We start from the raw sequence: 22,673 nt of genomic DNA on the forward strand, positions 1-22,673 counted from the left end.
AATATGACCTATTTTGCCACAGTATTGACAAAAAATTGCAGAATTTCAAAACCTCTATTATGCCATCCACCTCTTCTTCTAGAGCTCCTTTTGCCTCTAAAGTTTTCAGTAGCCTCCTAAAACTTGCATTTTACCAAATTGCTCATTTAACATGTTTTGTTGGTTATTTCTAACATGTCCCATACCACAATCTCTCAAAGAGGATCTACCATGTTCCCTTCCTAAACTTGAGTAGAATGCTTGGACCTGTTCACCATTTCTTTCAGATGAATCACCATGTATATTAATCTCTTCAGTAATCATGAGAGAGACCAGCTCATCAAAATCTGAAAATGGCTTCTCTATATATACAGAAGTGACAAATGATTTCCAAGCTTTATATTAATGCCATCTAAAGTGGATGAAACCAAATCATCATTTGAGGCATTGCATCAATCACTGCTAAAGCATTTGCAATGCTCCTCACTTTCAAAATATACTCATTAACAGACATTCCAAAGCATGCAAACTCAAGGCAAACTGAAGCTGAAGGAGATACAAACAAGGAAGGTGAGAGCTCTTCTTGCTCGTCCATTTGGTATGACGAAAATGAGTGGTATGACAATCCATAAAAGGGAGAAACCTGAGAAAAAGTATTTCAGCCTGCTCTTATGTACGTCTTCTCTCATTCTTTTATCATATTCATGGTCCAATGAAGCCCCCAAGTACTTGAGTGACTTTGGGGCAAGCAAAGGGGAGGATTTTGAAGGTGTATGGGCTATTTTGGACTAAAAAAACAAGTCATAAATAGGGCAACCCACTGTTCTTGTCCATTTTGATGAGTAAATAAGTGATCTATGTGGTTGTAAGAGAAGGATTTGACCTCTTAACATCAGGGCTTCATTTGTGAATGATTAGAGAAGCTTATTCTTGGGATTATGTGCATTTTTGGAGCTTGATTATGGGTTGGAAATTATTGTTTTAAAACAGGGCTGAAGTAAATTTTATGCTTTGTCAATGCAATTCATGAGTTTTTGATCTATGTCTTGGATGTAATTGAGTCTACCATCAAAATACTTGTATCTTGGAGCTGTTATCCATTCATGTTCATGAAATAGAAACCATTTGAGCTTGCATTTAAAATATGCATTTGGATTAAAATCTGAGATTATCCCTAAATGTATTGGCTTATTATCCGCATATTTTTTTTAATGTGATCAAGACAAAGTCTTTCATTCCATTCATGTATGCTAAATAAAAGAAAAAGCTTGAGATCTTCTTCTTCAACTAAGTCATCTCAAAAACCTAAATCTTATCAAACCCCAATCTTTTCTTCTTCTCCTAACCTTGAATCCCACACTCCTCTTCTGCTCTAAACCCCGGTGGAAGATCTTCAACCCCCAACACGACGACAACGTTGATATTTTGCAACAAATGGATGTTAAGAAGGCCCTTTTGCACGGTGAATTGCAAGAAGAGGTGTATATGGAGTAGCCAATAGGTTATAATGATTTAGAGCATCCCACATATGTGTGCAGGTTAAAGAAGGTGCTCTATGGGTTGAAGCAAGCACCTAGAGAATGGCTTGACAAGATCAGAGAGTATCTTGTCAATATTGGCTTTTGTATTTTTGATGTTGATCACTCAGTTAATGTGAGAAGGGGAGATGTAGGTTTAGTCATCATAGTCACTATGTAGATGACTTGAATATTACAAGTGATAGTGACAATGGGATTGCTGAAGTTAAGGACTTTTTTAAGAAGAAGTTTGAGATGAAGGATTTGGGTGAGTTGAGATACTTTCTTGGTGTTGAGGTGATTAGATGTGTGATGATGGTATACGGCTATCCCAAAGGAAATGTGGCTTGGATATGTTATCCAAGTATGGTATGATAGCATGTAAGCCTCTTTTAGTACCATTAGAGCAAAATGTAAAGTTAAGTGTTGATATTGGGGATGAGATAAAAGACCCTTCTATGTTCACGAGGATAGTAGGGAGTTTGATTTATATGACTATCATAAGGCCAAACTTGAGGTATGTTGTTGGCCTTATTAGTCAATTTATGTAGATACCTAGAAAACCTCATTTGGATGTAGTTAGACGCATATTGAGGTATGTGAAGTCCACTTTACATTTTTGACTTTTTTATAAGGCATATAAGGATGTATAGGTGTTTGGATACACATATGCATATTGGGATGATAACATATTAGAGACAGAAGATCTACTAGTAGATTCATGTTCTCCCTTGGTAGTACAACAGTTACATGGAGCAGTAAAAATGTAATGTGTGCACCTATCAGCTATCCAAGTATGTTTTAGCGGTCCATCGAGAAACAAATCTAAGCGTTGCTACCCGAAACTCCTATGGAATATTTTGGGGTTTGTCACCTAGGGTTTCCCGAATCCGCCTTGCAATGCAACGTTCGCAGCCGAACCCACTAACCTGAAATCTGGGTTTCTAGTGGCCAAGATTTGACAGCATTCTAGCGTCGGGTCCTGGACATCCTACTTTACATAGAGATACCCAAGCGCAAGCTGACCCATACCGCACTTGGTTCAATTAGAATGGGAAACAAGAGGGATGCACTACTTGACCTCTCTGCCTATAGTAGGGCATAGTCCCATTCCGGTCCCCTAAAATGGTATGAATTGGGGTTCTATCATCCTAACAATTTCTAAGGGTCGATTGTCAGTAAAACCTTGTGAGAAGCCTCCAAGTTCTCTGGGACCACCCTGCCGTAGGAAAAACCCATTGGGGTTTCTGCCCACCCACTTCCCTCAATAGGTGTTCTTTAGTTATCTAATTAGGTCCTATCACATTTATGTGTGACATTTAAAATCAACTTCCTTAATCAAGCCTTTTAAGGAATGGGGTTCATTCGTAATTTATAGCACAGACACAAATACAGAGCAAGCAATCTATTGACAAACAAGTTCAAACAAGCTCCTTAACTTATCTTCAAGTTAATCTTTGTCTCCTACCCATATATGAGAAATTATGTATCACTTCTGTCCAACATAAGTAACTGGTCCAAATCACATGGCACCACAAATTCTATCCTTTATCTAGAATAGGATCTCCCAACATGCCCAGATGTTGGGGGTGACAGAGGTCTTCAACTCCATTCTGGACTTAGCAAGGGGTGTCAAGAGCTCCACCTGACCGGCAAGCTGTCTAGGAATTGAAACATCATTCTTGTGGTTGGCCTTTTCACCACTCAACCTTCGGCCCATGAATTGAACAGTGCACTCTTCGGGTTCATCTGCGGTGCGATCATAGAGGTGATCCACCAGTGCAAAATATCATTCCTTAATTAAATCCTTTAAGAATCAAGCAAAAACAAGGCATTTAGTCCTAATATCATTTTCCAAGAAAACATTCCTTTATCCCCATGACAACTTGTCATCATAGACCCTTGCCATGCATTTACCATAAATCACAAGCACTTGGAATAATCATCCAAACAACAAACCAACAACCAGCTAAATGTAAAAGCATTTTTGATGTTGTTTGATCAACCAACAAAAAACCAATTGTATTCTTCCCAAACAATGCAAGAATAGTCGCGATAACATTTCCATCACATATCTACTCTCCCATTTGGGATCAAAGAGTGATTCTATGTAAAATTTACTTAACACTCCCTTCCTTTGGCTTAAAACATATGTTAAGGGTTCAAACAGTGTAAATGACGTAAGTTCTATAGGTCACTTACATTGATCGATAACCCAATCGTGAATTGGATTGGCGAAAGTCGTAGTTATCCGACATCTTAGTTTAATCCTTATGATTAATTTCTTGTATTAGCTCTTAGTCAAGCCATGAGGCAAACATGAAATTATTCTCATATATCAAACATGTTTTAGGCATAATGTGTAAATACTTGGATAAGATAAGTGCGAGATGATCTCAAGTAACTAGACTCCAATAGGCCTTGCAATGAGCTAGGACACATCCAAGCAGACTACCCTAGTCTAAGTCCAGAAGACATTGAGTCTCCAAGGAACCAAAGCTACACAAGTGCAATCTTTGGACATATAGAGGAATCAGATGAAGACAAAGACCTAGAACCTACAACACCTCTTCAGGATGATTAGAAATCCTAGAAATTTAATCAACACTTGGATATATCAAATACAATAAGTTGTTGTTTTAAAAAGACTGCGTGCTTATGAGTGGTTAGAGTGTCGCAAGGAATGCGTGATGGGTGATCTTACCCCACAGATTCCAGAATGAAACCCGTAGTTCTCTTGAGATGAGGACATCTTGATTTCTCTAAGGGGAGGAGGATGTAATATTTCCACGCAATTAAAAGTTAGTTGGTTAATTCGAAAGTTATTTAGTCAATTAATAAATTAGTAAGGTTACTAACTAAAGACTAACTAAAGTAAAAACTAACTAATATTAATAAAAAATGATTTTTATTTAATTAAAAATATATGTTATAAAAAATGGAGAGTTGTAAATTCGATAGTTTTCTTGGATTGACAAGGACCGTAGCCACCCTTCACGAAAGTTACAACGTGAACAAGAGTTATGAGCCATATTAATCACTAATGTTAATGCTTATAGTATGGATGGCCCAAAAATATTAGATTTTTGGGAAAAAACTAGCATATTTTAGATATTTTGGATATTACTTATTGTAAATATTCCAAAGAGATGTGAAAATTTCAAGAACTGGATGTCATGAGAAAAAAGAAGTGTTTTTAAAGCTATTTTTGGAAATTTGATACAAAAAAAGAGGGATTTGCGAAATCACGCATGCCGCAATGGCACTCTACAACCAGTGAACAGCAATTCGAATAGGGAGAAAAAGGAGTGATCTGAAAAATTTCCAAGCAAGTGTCTTCGAGTTTTACCTCCCTTTCGAAGCCAATGGAACCATCAGATTTATGATTTGAGCATCAGATCACTGATTTTTCCAAGATCCCCTCCACAAAAAGCTCCTCTTCTTAGCCACAAACCTTCTTCTCTAATTCACTATAAATATGAGCATGGGGAGGCACAATAAAGCACAAGGAGACCTTGAGAGAGAGAGAGAGAGAGAGAGAGAGAGAGAGAGAGAGAGAGAGAGAGAGAGAGAACCCGAGAGGTTGCAAGGGAGAGAGTTAGCTTAATTCCCTCTATCTCGATCCTCGACTTAGCCATCTTCTCTTACGCTGTCGTGTTGCTGCGCATCCGAGTCGTATACACCTCCATTTCTTTTGTTGTGCATTTGTGTTAATTTCTGCGTGTGATTCATTGTTTGTGTGGTGCATTTTAATAATCCGCATCCAATGTATATATATTCCCTTAATGCATTGCACACTGATCATGTTCTGGAGTTACTATCTGAAGTTGAGAAGACTGACCTCAAACCACTCCAACCATGTTTTGACAGTGCCATGAATATGTATTTGCAATTGAAGTGCTAAAAAGAAGTGGAGTCTTTGTTCGACAGGGTAAAGGCTACGAATGTGCGGCCTGCACATGCTACTTTTAATATGCTTATAAAGGCTTACATAAACAGTGGACAGATGGAAAAGGCAGAACGTGTTTATCAAGAAATGAAGCAAACTGGTGGTATTGGTGCAAATTCACTCACATACAATTGGATGTTAGAGGCCTATGGTGTGACCTGTCTTAAAGATAAGGTACAAGAAGTTTTAAAGGAAAAGCTAGTCTATTCTGGGGAGATAGGGGGATATTTTTGAAAAGGCGAATATGGCGGGCTGCGCCTGGAATAGAAACGGGAGAGCTGTCGTGAAACTATGGAGGGAAGACGACACCGCAGGGAGGCATATCCTGGAAGACAGTTAACCCTCAGAACGTGAACATCTCCTTTCTGTTTCCAGTGAAACGTGCAGATTATACATATGTTGTCAGGCTTCACTTTTGTGAGTTCGTGTATGGCACGGGAGGTAGACGGCACTTCGATGTTTACCTGCAGAATCAAACAGCTGCTGCGGAGATAGATTTGGATGGACAGAGAGGGGAAAGGAGGCACAGCCAATACGTCTCATGTACAGTTGCTCTGCTGGTCGTGATTGCCATCTGGGGGCTGCCATCAAGCGACGATCAACGTGGACTGAATGAATCATCAATTCAGCGTTCAGCGAGGTGACAACTAAAGGAGTGAGGCGGGAGGAACAGAGGACTGGAGTGATAGGGAAAATCAGAGGATAGGAGGGGAGGTCACGAACGTTAATGGAGGGCCTCTAATCAGGGACATCGACTTCGCTTCGGACGTTGCCAAAATGCTGGCTTGCCGCTGTCTGGGACAGGCTTTGGCCATTGCCAGGAGGGCGTCCGCTTCCTCTTCCCATAATTATTTCTCAGCTTCTGCACAGGTTTCCATCTAAAGAGCTACCCTTAATCTTACTCCAGTCCAGCGAGCAAATAGGCTTTTCTCGGAGCCATATTCCACTGCTCTGAACATTCACAAGAATACACCTGACAACAACCCCGATGCTCCTTGGGATTTCACAGAAGCAAACATGGTCGAGGCTCGAGAATTAATGTCTCACTATCCAGCAAATTATAAGCAATCAGCAGTAATTCCTCTGCTGGATCTTGCCCAGCAGCAACATGGAGGTTGGTTGCCTATTTCTGCAATGAACAAGGTAGCTGAGATTCTTGGGATGGCTCCTATTCGGGTGTATGAAGTGGCAACCTTCTATTCTATGTTCAACAGGACTAAAGTAGCTGTGTGCTTGTAAGTCTGTCAACTGACAGGGGATGAAGCATCTCTTCTATTATATGATGGACTGGTTTATTATGAAGTGGGAATACAAAGAGTGTTCTAGCAGAAGCAGAAATAACTTTCAGCTTGTCCAGATCTTCGTGGAAAGCCCAATGTTTGTTCTACACAGTTTTTGAGCAGCCTTGACTTGAAACCTTGTAATCTCAACTACTTAGAGATTCAAACAGTCTTTCATGTTTGAATGGTATGAATGGTCTAAAGTACCCTTTAGACAAAAAACAGTACAGCTGTTTACGAATAAATCTTGAAACTGAGATATTTATTTGGTGCCCCTGAATCCAAGTTCATACACTTATTATAAACCTGAGGACAGATTGACATGCTTTGTCATTTATTTTTGACTCTTCTTTTGTAAAACATTTGACAAATCGAGATCTTCTTGATAGTCTTTATTTCTTGCTGTACCTTGAACCCCGTGTTTTGCAGCCTTTACACGAAATCTACGACATTTCTGGTGAACCCGACGTGAAAGTGCTGCGTCATTAGCAAGATGGGAGACTCGCAAGAAGAGATGACAGATGATAATGTCATGAAGAACCTGTTTCAGTCATTCACCATGTATATGCAGCAGCAAGCTCATGCAAAACGTGACAGTGATGCTATGGATGCCTTGAAAGCTGTCCAACAGGAGATGAAGCAGTTTAATGGCCAGCAAGTGTCAACTTACTTGCATTTGTATGAAGAAAAGATGAAGTTTTTTGGGGTTTCTCAAGATGTTTGGAGCCGCTACTTCTTGCGGATCGTGGTTCGAGCTCTTGAAGGTCGAATTGCAGAAATTCAAGAAGCACATGCAGGTTGGGCTGAATTTAAAAAAGCGTTAAAAGATGAATATTTCCTGGAGGATACAGGTCTTATGAATCGCAGGAATTTTTTAGCATGGGTTTCTATGCCTAATAAGGGACTTTCTGTTACCGCTCTTCTGCGAGAGTTTGAAAGCCGTTATGATCAGCTGGATGGGACTGAACAGCAAGCTTTGGAGATGCAGAAAGTGGAGTTATTTTTGCAAGCTACAGATGCTGATTTACAGGAAAAGTTGGATGATCTTCTGGAAGATCAAGCTACTGATTCAGGTTTAATGACTGAGTGGAGACATGTCATTGATGCTATGAATGCTCTTGTCAAGAAGCAGCGCAGGAGAGTCAGATTGCATCGAAATACAGGATCAATTCCTGAAAAATCCTTGGAGACTTCTTCTTCTACCCCTGCTACTTCTTTGCCTAAGCCTACTCCGCCTGTTATGAATCCACCAATTCCTGCTACTCCAGTGCCCTTATCTGTAGATGATGTTATTAAAGGCTTGGCGGATTTTACGATTGAAGCAGTCAAAGCTGAAGTTGGTAAGTTAAAGGAGCAACTTATGTCAGTACCTGCTGTAGCACCTGCTCCAGTGACTGCTTTTCCAGCTGGTCAAAGAAAAGGGCGTCGATGTATTTGGTGTGATAGTACAGAGCACCAACATTGCAGAGATTGTGATGCTTTTCAGGAAGCACGTAAGAAGAATGTAGTGTTCTGGGGACAAGATGGGAAGATATGGCTAACAGAGACTGGCGCTCCTCTTGACACGAACTTTGGTAAGGGAGGTATGAAGAAGCTTGTTGATGATATGGCTGCGCGATCAGCTTATGTGAGTGTTAGAGGAGATGCTTCAGCTTTTGGAGTCCAGCTTGAGCAGAAATCTGATGGAGACTCTGCTTTATGGTCTTCTGCCTTGGAGATAGCGAGAAGAGGGAAAGTTCAAACTTCTACTATGACTTGTGTGGGCTTTAGCATCCGAGGAGAAACAGGATGGGATTCTCCTGTTGACAGGTATTCTATTTTTGCTTATATGGCTAAAACGCAGGGTTTAGATGCCATGGTTGAAGAAAAGAGAAGAAGAGATGAGGAGGGTCCTAGCTCCTCCAAAAAGACTAGAGGGGGTGACTTTGTTTCACCACCTGTTACAGCTCCACCTATGTCAAAACTCCAGCTCGAACAGGTTCTGATCAACCAATGGGAGACAAGTAGAAAGAAAAGAGGCAACCAAGAAAAGAGCCAGGATTCAAGCTCTTGTCAGATCTTGATATGCAAACGGATATGAGTAAGATTTTTCATGAAAGAATTTTGAATAGTGAAGTCACTTTTACTGTTGGAGAGGCTCTTGGGATTGCTAGAAGAGAAATACAGGATCAGATGCATGATCTTTTGCGGAGGAAACGACATGCGATGGAAGGACCTGCTTTACAGGGATTGTGGCATGGAGCTCTTGGGGAAGAGCATGATGATGCAGTGATGGTTGAGAATGCTTCTGTTAATCCGCAATTGGAGAAAATAGTGCAGCCTATGCAGTATGAAGATGATGAAACCCCTATTCTCATTCCTCGCAGCCATTTTTCACGAAGTCATTGGGCTAGAGCAACCACTGAGACAATGGTAAGGATTGGAGAGAAACAAATTCCCTTGATTGCTTTAGTTGATCATGGTTCTGAGATTAATCTTATTGCTCGAGGTGTTTATGAGAGTGGCAAGTGGCCTATGGATGCAGAGCATGGCTGGCGCATGAGAGCCGCCAATAATACTTCTGGTGATATGTATGCTGCTTGTCCGAGTATCAGAATTTCTATTGGTAATGTTGAAGAGGATTATCATTGCTTTGTTCAGGATTCATGTTCTTATCCGATTATTCTTGGACAGCCTTTCATTACAGAAGCAAGAATGGAAACAAAAGTGATGGATGACGGATCAGCTTATGCGCGGATACGCAGTAAAGATGGTATGCGAGCTGTTCAGTTTATGACTGTTGGGGTAAATCATCCGAGAAACAGGGACTCCTTGCGTGAGGCACCACTACCTGCGAAGGAGTTGGATTTTCATTAGGTACCGCTGTCTTGCGAGACGCCAGTGGTACGGAGCGGAGAAAAGAGGAGATCTCGCCTCCTGGCAGCCAGTCTTTCTCCAATAACTTTGTTGGGTTTACTTCAGATAGTTCAGTGAGTTATCAGAAAATTTCAGATTTGCCTAGAGTTGCCAGGCAGTACATTGGTCGTAAGGAGAAAGAGTTAAAGAATGCAGGTATCTTGCAAGCAGAAGAGCATGTGGATGGATTGTATGAAGGGATGTCTTATGCAGATACATTGTTTGAGATGAGAGCAATGCTGAAAACTGATGTATGCAAGGGTTCAAAGATCATACCTGTGCAAACCTTGGATATGTTTCAGGAAATTTCTGGTTTTATGCTGCAAACAGAGTTAGAGGCTGAGAAAACTCAGCAAACTGAATTTATGGCTGATTTTGATCAGCTTATAGAATTGCAGAGGGCTGAATTCATTCAGCCAACAGAGTTGAATGCAGAAAAATTTCTGCATACAGAGTTTCAGGATGCATCTATGCAGTCCATAGAGCCGAGGGCTGAATTCATTCAGCCAACAGAGTTGAATGCAGAAAAATTTCTGCATACAGAGTTTCAGACTGCACCCATGCAGTCCATAGAGCTAAAGGCTGAAATTTTTCAGCCAACAGAGTTGAAAGATGCTGAAAATTTGCAGAAATTGCAGCAAAGGAAAGAGTGCCTGAATGATGCCAAGGTTGACACAAAATATAAAACAGTTGATAAGAAGGTTAAGCCAGTTGCAGGCCCGCTTCCTTCTGATAGTGATGAGCAGATTGAAAAAGCTATGAAGCAGCCTATGTTGAGGGATCCTGCAAATATTGGACATAAGTTTACAGCTGAAACTCTTGCAGAATTGAAGATTGGAAATGATGATTTTTTGCTTCCAGTGGAAAAAGAATGTTTTAGAGAGATGCTTGGACGTCATGGTAAGGCATTTGCTTTCTTTTCACATGAAATTGGCTGCATTAGTCCCGAATTGGTTGCACCCATGGTCATCTTCACTGTTCCTCATGTACCATGGAATATACGTCCTATACCTGTGCCTAAAGCACACTTGCCAAAGCTGATAGAGTTGCTGAATGAAAAGATTAAAATGGGGATTTTGGAACCCTCTTCTGCACCTTATTCTAACAGGTGGTTTACTGTACCAAAGAAGAATGGTACTTTGAGATTTATTCAGGATATGCAGCCCGTGAACAAAGTGACAATCAGGAATGTGGGAACAGGTCCAGTTGTGGATGAATTTGCTGAGGCTTTTGCAGGACGAGCCATCTATTCACTAGGTGACTTGTATTCAGGTTATGATCAGTTTCAGCTTGCCTTGGAAAGCAGGGATATTACTACTATGCGGACACCTATTGGTCTTGTGAGGATGTGTACCTTGCCTCAAGGTGCTACAAACTCAGTTGCTCATATGATGAATGCTATGCATAGAGTTCTTCGAGACTATATTCCGCAGTTTACCATGCCTTTTCTAGATGATGTGCCTATTAAGGGTTGTGCAGAAGAAGAAAAGAATGAAAGTCTTGATTTGCGTGGATGTAGACAGTTTGTGGCTGATCACTTGAATGCTTGTGAACAAATATTGACACGATTAGAGGAGGTAAATTTGACACTTTCAGGGCTGAAATCTGTCTTTGCTGTTAATGAAGTCATCATAGTTGGGCATATGGTTGGATATTATGGCAGAAAGCCTTCTCCTGCAAAGGTGGATGCCATAAACAGGATTGCAGAGTATTGCTCGAGTACTTCAGAGGTGCGGAGATTTGTGGGAGCTTGTGTATTTTACATGATTTGGATTCCTCATTTTGCTCATATTGCAGATGTTCTCTATCAGTTGCTTCGAAAGGGGCAGGAATTTCATTGGGATGAGAAGCATTCAAAAGCCATGCGTAAGCTCAAGAAGCTGTTGCAATCAGCTCCTACTTTACGCAAGGCGGATTATCAGTGTGGACGGCCGATCATGTTGACAGTTGATACTAGCCCTATTGGCAAAGGTTGGGCTGTGGGACAGGATGATGCTGATGGAAATAGGTATGCTATCCGCTTTGGAGCTAAAGTTCTTAATGAGCGACAAAGGAGATATCCGCAGATTAAAAGAGAGTTGTGGGGAGTAGTCACTGCACTGAAGTGTGACAAAGGATATTTTATTGGAGCTTCAGTTATTGTGGAAACAGATTGTTTGCCTTTGCTTGGCATGATTACTAGTTGCTCGACTCCAGATATAGCGATGCTTCGGTGGATTGCCTATATCAAATCATTGAATCCAGAATTTTGACACATAGCAGGGAAAGATAATCCAATTGCTGACATGCTTTCTAGAGCGAGATATGAGGATGAGGAGTCAATGCTTGCAGAAGATGATGAGACAGAGTTTGCTGCTTCTGTCCTTATTCATGATTGTCATGTATCTACTGTTGAAGCTTTTATTGAAGAACTTTATGTTGATGAATGGCTGCAAATTGGACAATATCTAAGTTCATTGACTCGAAGAGCTGATTGGACAGATGATGAATTCAAGAAAATAAGAAGGAAGGCTTATGGGTATTTCTTGAAAGATGGTTTTCTTTGGAAGCATCCAAGAAAGAGAGGAGGCTTGCCCTTGAGAGTAGTTTGTGATGTAGCGATGCAAATACAGATTATGCGAGAGTTTCATGAGAGCTCATGGGCTGGACATAGAGGTGTGTGGGCTACCTATGAGAAAATCAAAGAAAGATACTGGTGGAAAGGGATGTATAAAGATGTTTCTCACTTTGTGGAGACTTGCAGGGACTGCCAGCTTTACTCTTTAGTGCGACATCGTGATGAGCTGCATCCGACTTATCCACTATGTATGCATTACAAGTGGGTGGTAGACTTGGTTACTTTGCCAGTGGGACTTTGGCAGATGAGATATCTTGTCTTGGCTAGGGAGGATCTTACAAACTATGTTGAAGGTAGACCGTTGCAGACGAAGACCACCACTACAGTATGTAAATTCTTGTTGGAAGAAATATTTTGTAGGTATGGATGTATAGGCAAGATTACAGCTGATCGTGGAGAGCTAGATGCTGATGAAGCTAGAGAATTCTTCTCACGGCTTGGGATTAAATTGGCTCTTACTACTGCCTATAATCCAGAGGGAAATGGCAAAAGTGAAAGAGGACATCCGCCAATAGTTAAAGCATTGGCAAAAGCTTGTAGAGGTCGGATTGGAGATTGGCCGAGATTACTACCTTTTGCATTGTGGGCTGATCGCTCTACACATAGTGTGACTACTGGATACATGCCTGCGGAGTTGATGTATGGGCAAAAACCTGTCATGCCTGCTGAAATTTGTGCTCTCACTTGGAGTGTTCTTCCGTGGCATGAGAATTTATCAAGGGAAGAGCTGATAGCCCTTCGGATTCGTCAACTAGAGAGAAGGACAGAAGATGTGCAGCTAGCCGTTGACCGTTTGAAGGCAGCCCGTCTCAGAAATAAGGACAAGTTTGATTTAAGGCATCGCTTGAGGCCTAGAGCCATAAAAGAAGGGGATTGGGTTCTAGTCTACGACAGTAGTCTAGAAAATCAGCATAGTAGCATGAGAAAAATGGTTCAAAGACGGTTTGGACCGTATGAAGTGAAAAAGGTTTTTGACAATGGTACTTATGAGCTGGCTGAATTAGATGGAACAACATTGAGGGTGCCTATTGCTGGAAAACGAGTCAAGATTTTCAAGAGAAGAGAAGATGAAGAATATGCACTTGAAGCATTGACAGAAGAAGAGCAGATAGGAGAAAGACAAGCTGATGAGACAGAAGATATAGATGATGAAGCCGATGGAGAAACAGGTCTACTAGAATCAGAAGATGGACTTGACCTGTTTATGGACTTGAATGATCCTGGATAGTTGGCACATTCGGAGGATGCGCAGGTTTAGAGGGGGTGGATGTCGTGTTGCTGCGCATCCGAGTCGTATACACCTCCATTTCTTTTGTTGTGCATTTGTGTTAATTTCTGCGTGTGATTCATTGTTTGTGTGGTGCATTTTAATAATCCGCATCCAATGTATATATATTCCCTTAATGCATTGCACACTGATCATGTTCTGGAGTTACTATCTGAAGTTGAGAAGACTGACCGCAAACCACTCCAACCATGTTTTGACAGTGCCATGAATATGTATTTGCAATTGAAGTGCTAAAAAGAAGTGGAGTCTTTGTTCGACAGGGTAAAGGCTGCGAATGTGCGGCCTGCACATGCTACTTTTAATATGCTTATAAAGGCTTACATAAACAGTGGACAGATGGAAAAGGCAGAACGTGTTTATCAAGAAATGAAGAAAACTGGTGGTATTGGTGCAAATTCACTCACATACAATTGGATGTTAGAGGCCTATGGTGTGACCTGTCTTAAAGATAAGGTACAAGAAGTTTTAAAGGAAAAGCTAGTCTATTCTGGGGAGATAGGGGGATATTTTTGAAAAGGCGAATATGGCGGGCTGCGCCTGGAATAGAAACGGGAGAGCTGTCGTGAAACTATGGAGGGAAGACGACACCGCAGGGAGGCATATCCTAGAAGACAGTTAACCCTCAGAACGTGAACATCTCCTTTCTGTTTCCAGTGAAACGTGCAGATTATACATATGTTGTCAGGCTTCACTTTTGTGAGTTCGTGTATGGCACGGGAGGTAGACGGCACTTCGATGTTTACCTGCAGAATCAAACAGCTGCTGCGGAGATAGATTTGGATGGACAGAGAGGGGAAAGGAGGCACGGCCAATACGTCTCATGTACAGTTGCTCTGCTGGTCGTGATTGCCATCTGGGGGCTGCCATCAAGCGACGATCAACGTGGACTGAATGAATCATCAATTCAGCGTTCAGCGAGGTGACAACTAAAGGAGTGAGGCGGGAGGAACAGAGGACTGGAGTGATAGGGAAAATCAGAGGATAGGAGGGGAGGTCACGAACGTTAATGGAGGGCCTCTAATCAGGGACATCGACTTCGCTTCGGACGCTGCCAAAATGCTGGCTTGCCGCCGTCTGGGACAGGCTTTGGCCATTGCCAGGAGGGCGTCCGCTTCCTCTTCCCATAATTATTTCTCAGCTTCTGCACAGGTTTCCATCTAAAGAGCTACCCTTAATCTTACTCCAGTCCAGCGAGCAAATAGGCTTTTCTCGGAGCCATATTCCACTGCTCTGAACATTCACAAGAATACACCTGACAACAACCCCGATGCTCCTTGGGATTTCACAGAAGCAAACATGGTCGAGGCTCGAGAATTAATGTCTCACTATCCAGCAAATTATAAGCAATCAGCAGTAATTCCTCTGCTGGATCTTGCCCAGCAGCAACATGGAGGTTGGTTGCCTATTTCTGCAATGAACAAGGTAGCTGAGATTCTTGGGATGGCTCCTATTCGGGTGTATGAAGTGGCAACCTTCTATTCTATGTTCAACAGGACTAAAGTAGCTGTGTGCTTGTAAGTCTGTCAACTGACAGGGGATGAAGCATCTCTTCTATTATATGATGGACTGGTTTATTATGAAGTGGGAATACAAAGAGTGTTCTAGCAGAAGCAGAAATAACTTTCAGCTTGTCCAGATCTTCGTGGAAAGCCCAATGTTTGTTCTACACAGTTTTTGAGCAGCCTTGACTTGAAACCTTGTAATCTCAACTACTTAGAGATTCAAACAGTCTTTCATGTTTGAATGGTATGAATGGTCTAAAGTACCCTTTAGACAAAAAACAGTACAGCTGTTTACGAATAAATCTTGAAACTGAGATATTTATTTGGTGCCCCTGAATCCAAGTTCATACACTTATTATAAACCTGAGGACAGATTGACATGCTTTGTCATTTATTTTTGACTCTTCTTTTGTAAAACATTTGACAAATCGAGATCTTCTTGATAGTCTTTATTTCTTGCTGTACCTTGAACCCCGTGTTCTGCAGCCTTTACACGAAATCTACGACAACGCTCTCCTATCTCGAATCTATTCTATCTTCTTCATCTCTTGAATCTACTTGCGGACGATGGCCTCCAAGTGAAGAATGTTGTGTGCAGATGGTAATCCTATAACCAGCAATGAAGCTTCGGGAGAAGGCATCACTATCAATCCAACTACGGTTCCAGTCATAAGTAATGTATTTCCAAATTGATAGATGCTTGCTTTGATTCTCGCATGAGATACATTAGGGTCGTACTATGCCCCACTTGAATGGGTTATTGAAAATGATAAATTCATTGCAAATATTCCAAAGATGAAGTTTGCAAAGTGCATGTATCAAGGGAAGTTAATTGCACCTAATTGCATATAGCTTATTTGCTGGTAGAGCAATTACAAGGGAGAATTATCAAGGGTTATGAATGGTATAGTCATTAAAAGTAGCACGATATTAAAAAGATTGTGCATACAGGTCCTAGGTTAAAGCATAGTCAAGGGTTACACATAGAAAATTGCTAAAAGAATATGACATTAAGAATCATGAATAGAAAGTACTAGTTTAAAGTTTGGATACTTCAAAAGTTCTTAGCCTAAGAGCCCAAATATTAAGAAGAACTAGATTCTAGCTCAATGAAAGACTTGTTGGAGTCTAGTTATTTGAGATCATCTCGTACTTATCTTATCAAGTATTTACACGTTATGCCTATAACATGTTTGATATATGAGAATAATTTTATGTTTTCTGCCAATCCAATTTAGGGTTGGGTTATCAATCAATGTAAGTGACCTATAGAACTTATGTCGTGTTCAGTGTTTGAACCCTTAACATATATCTTAAGACAGAGGAAGGGAGTGTTAAGTAAATTTTACATAGAATCGTTCTTTGATCCCAAGGGGGAGAGCAAATATGCAATGGAAATGTCATCATGAATATAGAGTTGCTCAGCAACATAGAGTTGCTGATCATCAAATACTACGCTATTTCCTATCTCCATAGCCATCATTGATTGAACAAATTAAAAGAGAATAACATTAACACTCAAGAGACAATCAAAATATAATGGGATCAAACATTAGCTGCCACTTCTAGGCACTACACTCAGTCGTATTCCATTTTTGATAAAAAAGTAACTACTCCAATACAACTAGCTGATGTTTTTTACCTGCACCCTGACTTTCAGGAGAAATATCATATGAAGTATAAGGACTACTTTACATAACCTAATCCAAAAGACTACCAGCATACTAATACTAAGGTGTAAAATAGTACTAAATATATGTTGAAGTTCAAGTCCTAACACCTGGCATAGCCCGATGGATGACTAGAATAGTCATGACTTGAACCCACAACAAGCATGTAGATGGCTAACTGAACATATGAAAACTAAATATGATAAAAAACTACTTAGAGAACACAATTATGTCTTGCCAGAGGCCTTGCACCTCTTAACAAGCCACACTGAGCTATCATGAGTAGAGCCCCTCTAGGATACTCATAGTCCTCTTGTGCAGTTGCATAATTGGTTCTAAGAGTCAGTGGGATTATCAAAAGATGTCATGAAAAAAACAAAACTACATCCAAAGTAACAGCTAGACAGATCTAGAAGTATATAAAACGATGTCTGTGCACGAAGATATCTTAGATGCCACAGCACCAACATCATGATTCTAAACTATTCCATGATCCATAACAGAAAAATCTTGATGAAGTTTATCCTTAGTGACAGAATCATGCTCATCAGACCAAAAATCTCTATGCTACAACAAAGAAGCCACATGCTCTTCACTTGCTCTTTTTGCATCCAATGCCTTCTCCAATCTTGCATTTAGATCCATGCATTTTGTCTCCAATTCTTCCACTTTCAATCTCAAAGCATCTCTCTCATGCATGAGATCCTCATAATCTTCTGACACAAATGCATTTTTAAGCATATGATAAGGCCGAGAAATCATACCATCAAACCTATTTGCAACCATTTTCCATGTAGCTTTGATATCATCCACCAATTCATTTCTAATATCCTCAAAGTCAGACTTAAATATCATTGAAGTCCACTTCAACTTTGACATTGCTCAAAATTTTCTTTCCCACTCCTTGCAATGGCTGAAATCTCTCGAATAGCATTTGATAATCAACCTATAGTTGAACATATTTCCCCATAAAAGATTACATCTCCTCCAAACTTTGAGTCCTAAGTTCACTAGTCCATTTTTCAAAAAGTGCAGTAGACATTTTGTTTCTATCCAACATTTGCTGCGTATGTGAAATTTTAACCCCAAGATCCAATTCTAATGCATCATACTCTGACTGCTTTTGTTGTAGCTTTTGATTCAACTTCTCAATTGCCTTCTACCTGGCAGCCAATTGATCCTGCAATTTAGTAACCCGAACAACAGTCTGAGCATTCCACTTATCATAATCTTGGAAGTATGCCATGAGTTTCTGCATAACTCCAACAACATTAGAAAAATTGTCAAATTGACCATCATACATTTGACAACCAGTTGAACGCGAAGGTATTTCTACTGTATCTTCAGCTAGATGCTGATCACCAAAGTCATTGCCAACATGATTCTGAGCATCAAGATTAGTATCTTTCTTTTTCTCCTCTGATGCCGACCTACTCCTCAACCATATCTTCCCACTTTTTTGCTTCTTTTTTGCATAAAAATTACCATCCATTTTAGAAGCATTCCCATCATACTACTTACCAACATGAAGTACATCTTTAATATCTCCATCTCTATGGTCTCCCATAGCAAATTCGGAAGCCACCTGCTTGGCATATGCCTCATCATATCCAACCTATAAGTCACGATAAATAGCTTGTTTTCCAACATCACCACCAAACATATCATGAGCATCATTGAAATTTTTAAGCTCATGAGAAACATTAACTTTATGATCAGCTTCCACTGCATCTTTGGCCTAAGAAGTAACATCCATTTTCAACAAATACTCAACTGTAAGCTCAAGATACAAAACCCATGCATGCTCATACAACCCTGCTAGAAAACAACCCATTAGATATTTTTGAAAAACCTTCTTGGTTTTTGAAATTTTAATGTCAGCCATAAGCCTTTCAAACATAAGGCATGCCCAATTTGGCATCCCTAAATTCTTTTCATACTAAAGAATCCCATAAGTATCTATAGCAATGCTATCTGCCTTGATGAACATCATAAAGCATTCCATAAACCAACGCAACTGCAATTTCTTAACACCATCAATGCGTTTTAACACATAAACATTCATGGACCTTGCTGGGTCACCGAAAACATAATACATCTGGTCTTCCATGCACCGATATGCAATCGGATTATCATTCATAGGAAGTGCAAACGCTTGACTGAAAATGGTAGGGGTCGACTCAAGATGACCTGCAATTTTTCAATTTGAGTGCCTCAAAATATCCATCTGTATGGAGGCATGCAAATTCGATGCCCACCGATCCCATGGCAAACGAGCATAACCATACAATCCGATCTTTTGCAACCATGACCGATGAACCTCTGCCTCAACATTCAAAAACAAAGTAGAGCCCACGAAGGGAGCTCCAACAACACTAGGAATAAAAAATGGAGCCTTCGGTGGTGTTACCTCTCCGTCTCCCTACTACACTGATCTGTCATCATCACTAGCCACATAGAGCTCATCATCATCATCCTCCTGGCGGTGTCGTAGATTTCGTGTAAGGGCTGCTGAACATGGAGTTCAAGTTGCAACAAGTGAAGAGACTAACAAGAAGGAATCGAATTTTTGATGCCAAAGTTCACTATATTCCTTGTCAAGTGAGTTACATGAGGTCCATGTTCAGAAAAAAATCTGAAGTATCTCATAAACTGTTTTTCATTCAGGTGTATGATGACAGTTGTGTCTTTGGCACATAGACTTGAAGAGACTTGAAGAATTCTGCTGGAATTAAGGGGTAAGTCTCCACATAAAGGCATTCAGTACGAATCATCATGTTGGCTTCCAGATCTGCTTAAGTCCTCTTTTCACATGGCAACCTTGGCCAAGGGAAACTTCATTCTTCATTTTATTCAGGTTTGCATGGGAATCATAGTCGTGAAATGTCTCCCATCTTGTTCTCACTGGTTAACCATGATGAGTCTGCCTCTAGAGAGCGCCAAGCTTTGGCTAATGCTTGAGCAGCCTGTGATTGAGGAATTCTGACAGGTAGTAGAGAACAGCATATGACATCTTGCCAATCCACTCTAGAACAAGGGTGACCCTTAATAGTGGCGGCTGCAATCAAATGCTTGATTAGGATGGCCCAGAGCTAATGCTCATGAGCCGTCTTTGTAAGCTCAGAACTAAGCCGATTAGATTTTTCCTGCAGTGTTTCCAGGCCTGCTCGCTAGTCTCTGTATTTGTTCAAAATAATCAGGTGGTTCCGAAGGATTTCACAAAGTCTGCGGAACTCAGTGGTCCGCTTGTACTGCAGGCAGAACTGGAATGCTCGATGCGCAGTCATCGCATACAAAGCCTCCAGTTTGGAATTGTTTCGAAGTATTTTGAGTACAGTTCGGTAGGTTTCCCACAGGAATTTGAACCAAGGAGTCACAAGCTCTCTATCAGAGCGTTCTTTGCCCTTTACTCCACTGACATAACTGAGCATTAAGTCTTCAGGTCTTTTCTCAGCCTCAAGGTCTTCAACATCTAGAGTGACCTCTTCTGCTGCTTGAGCTTGTGCCTTTTCAGCTATTTGAAAGTGGATATTCAGTGTTAACACGATTTCCAGGACTCCGATGAATTAAAGCCACAGTAGCCTTATGTGTTGAACCAGCCTTTGGACAAAAAGCAGCAGCAACAGCGGAAGAATCAGAGTTAAAGGGCACCGAATTCCAGAGAGAGAGTTTGCCAAGTAATAATCAAATCAGGCTCCAATCCCCAGTGTATACCACATTGCTTCCACCCACTTTGACATAGAACATCGCCATTCTAAGCATAATAAGCATGAAGTTGAATATAGTGAACTGCTCCTGTTGGCCTCTTCTCTCCGTCATAATTTTGCGATAATCCTCAAGCAGCCAAGGAGTTAATGCCTTCATAGGAAGAGTCCACCATATCAAAAATTTCTTTTGTCTACTCGATGGATTTTCTGTTTTCCGTCCATCTCTGCGGAAGCCCTCTTCTCCTCGAAGACTTCCCCCTTGACAACCTGCTTTCTTCTTGCTTTTTCCCCTTCAAAAAAATTTAGCAGCCAGCTCCCATATTAGATTCCAAGTACCCCTGAAAGAGAGCACACCAGTTATAGCGGTCCCCTCAAAACAGGGCAAGTCGCTATATCTCCTTTACTTCAGACTTTGTCAGCTGCCTGAACACAATTATCTCATCAAGTCGGTTGAGAAATTCAGGTCTACAATACCTTCTTAATGGTCTTGCACCATAACTAACTTTAAAAGGTGACCAGATCTTTTTGTTGAGAATTAATTCCTTTCTCAAGACATGAACCTTATCTGTCAAATCTCTTACCAAGACATGTGGATATTGTTCTCATGAACCTTCTTTTTAATTGGTAAATTCTAGAATTTGCTGGATTGACACATTCTATGGGGATGCAGTCTTTGAGACAACTGCAGAGATTCCTCCCATCAAAGGCAAAGGCATATGAACCCCTCTTCTCCATGACATGTAGTGATAATGTATCTTCTTCAAAAATGATTTGTCCTGCATATTATGTCTATCTTGTTCTCGTGTAACCTCTATCTTCATAGCTTAAATGTCGACTTCAACAAAGCTTCCTTTGATTCCACAATTCCCTGCACTTTTCTTAGAGATCATAATTGAAATTATCAGCTTGATAATGTCCTTTGGCATCAGTTTTTCATATTTTTCTAACACACACACATCATGCATCCAAACAGAAATACACACACACTAGCGGAATATATACATTGAATGCGGGTACTGAAAGGACGGATTATCGTAATGCATCAATCACACACAATGAATCACACACAAAAAATTAAGACAAATGCATTAAAAAAAATGGAGGTGTTTACGGCTCAGATGCGCAGCAACACGACATCCACCCCCTGTAAACCTGCGCATCCTCCGGATGAGCCAACTATCCAGGATCGTTCAAGTCCACAAATAGGTTGAGTCCTTCATTAGTTTCTATTAGACCTGTTTCTCCATCAGCTTCATCATCCATATTCTCTGCTTCTTCTGCTTGACTTTCTTCTACCTGCTCTTCTTCTGCCAATGCTTCAAGTGAATATTCTTCATCTTCTCTTCTCTTGAAAATCTTGACTCGTTTTCCAGCAATGGGCATCCTCAATACTGTTCCATCTAATTCAACCAACTCATAGGTACCATTGTCAAAAACCTGTTTCACCTCATACGGTCCAAACCATCTTTGAACCATTTTTCTCATGCTACTATGCTGATTCTCTAGACTACTGTCGTAGACTAGAACCCAATCTCCTTCTTTTATGGCTCTAGGCCTCAAGCGATTCCTCAAATCAAACCTGTCCTTATTTCTGAGTCGGGCTGCCTTCAAACGATCAACTGCTAGCTGCACATCTTCTATTCTTCTCTCTAGTTGACGAATCCGAAGAGCCAAAAGCTCCTCCCTTGATAAATTCTCATGCCATGGAAGAACACTCCACGTGAGAGCACAGATTTCTGTAGGCATGGCAGGTTTTTGCCCATACATCAACTCTGCAGGCATATATCCAGTAGTCACGCTATGTGTAGAGCGATCTGCCCACAATGCAAAAGGTAGTAATCTTGGCCAAACCCCAATCCGACCTCTACAAGCTTTTGCCAATGCTTTAACTATCGGCGGATGTCCTCTTTCGCTCTTGCCATTTCCCTCTGGATTATAGGCAGTAGTAAGAGCTAACTTAATCCCAAGCCGTGAGAAAAATTCTCTAGCTTCATTTGCATCTAGCTCTCCACGATCAGCTGTAATCTTGCCTATACATCCATACCTGCAAAATATTTCTTCCAACAAGAATTTACATACTGTAGTGGTGGTCTTCGTCCGCAAAGATCTGCCTTCAACATAGTTTGTAAGATCCTCCCTAGCCAAGGCAAGATATCTCATCTGCCAAAGTCCCACTGGCAAAGTAACCAAGTCTACCACCCACTTATAATGCATACATAGAGGATAGGTTGGATGCAACTCATCACGATGCCGCACTAAAGAGTAAAGC

The 22,673-nt window shown here is 40.8% G+C and overlaps 1 protein-coding gene across 1 annotated transcript; it reads right to left on the reverse strand.

Annotated features, from left to right (window-relative positions):
- Positions 1–19,867: 19,867 nt before the first annotated feature.
- Positions 19,868–20,450, reverse strand: LOC148033901 (eukaryotic translation initiation factor 3 subunit A-like). Its single transcript, XM_087680973.1, has 3 exons — positions 20,412–20,450; positions 20,294–20,297; positions 19,868–20,211 (listed from the first exon to the last, which is right to left on the reverse strand). The coding sequence occupies exons 1-3, from the start codon at positions 20,448–20,450 to the stop codon at positions 19,868–19,870; spliced, it is 387 nt and encodes a 128-aa protein (XP_087537099.1).
- Between the last annotated feature and the right edge of the window lie 2,223 nt (positions 20,451–22,673).

Source organism: Lygodium microphyllum, chromosome 7, assembly GCF_053477565.2.
Source record: "Lygodium microphyllum isolate KBCC chromosome 7, Lygodium_microphyllum_v1.1.10, whole genome shotgun sequence".
Taxonomy (NCBI): Eukaryota; Viridiplantae; Streptophyta; class Polypodiopsida; order Schizaeales; family Lygodiaceae; genus Lygodium; species Lygodium microphyllum.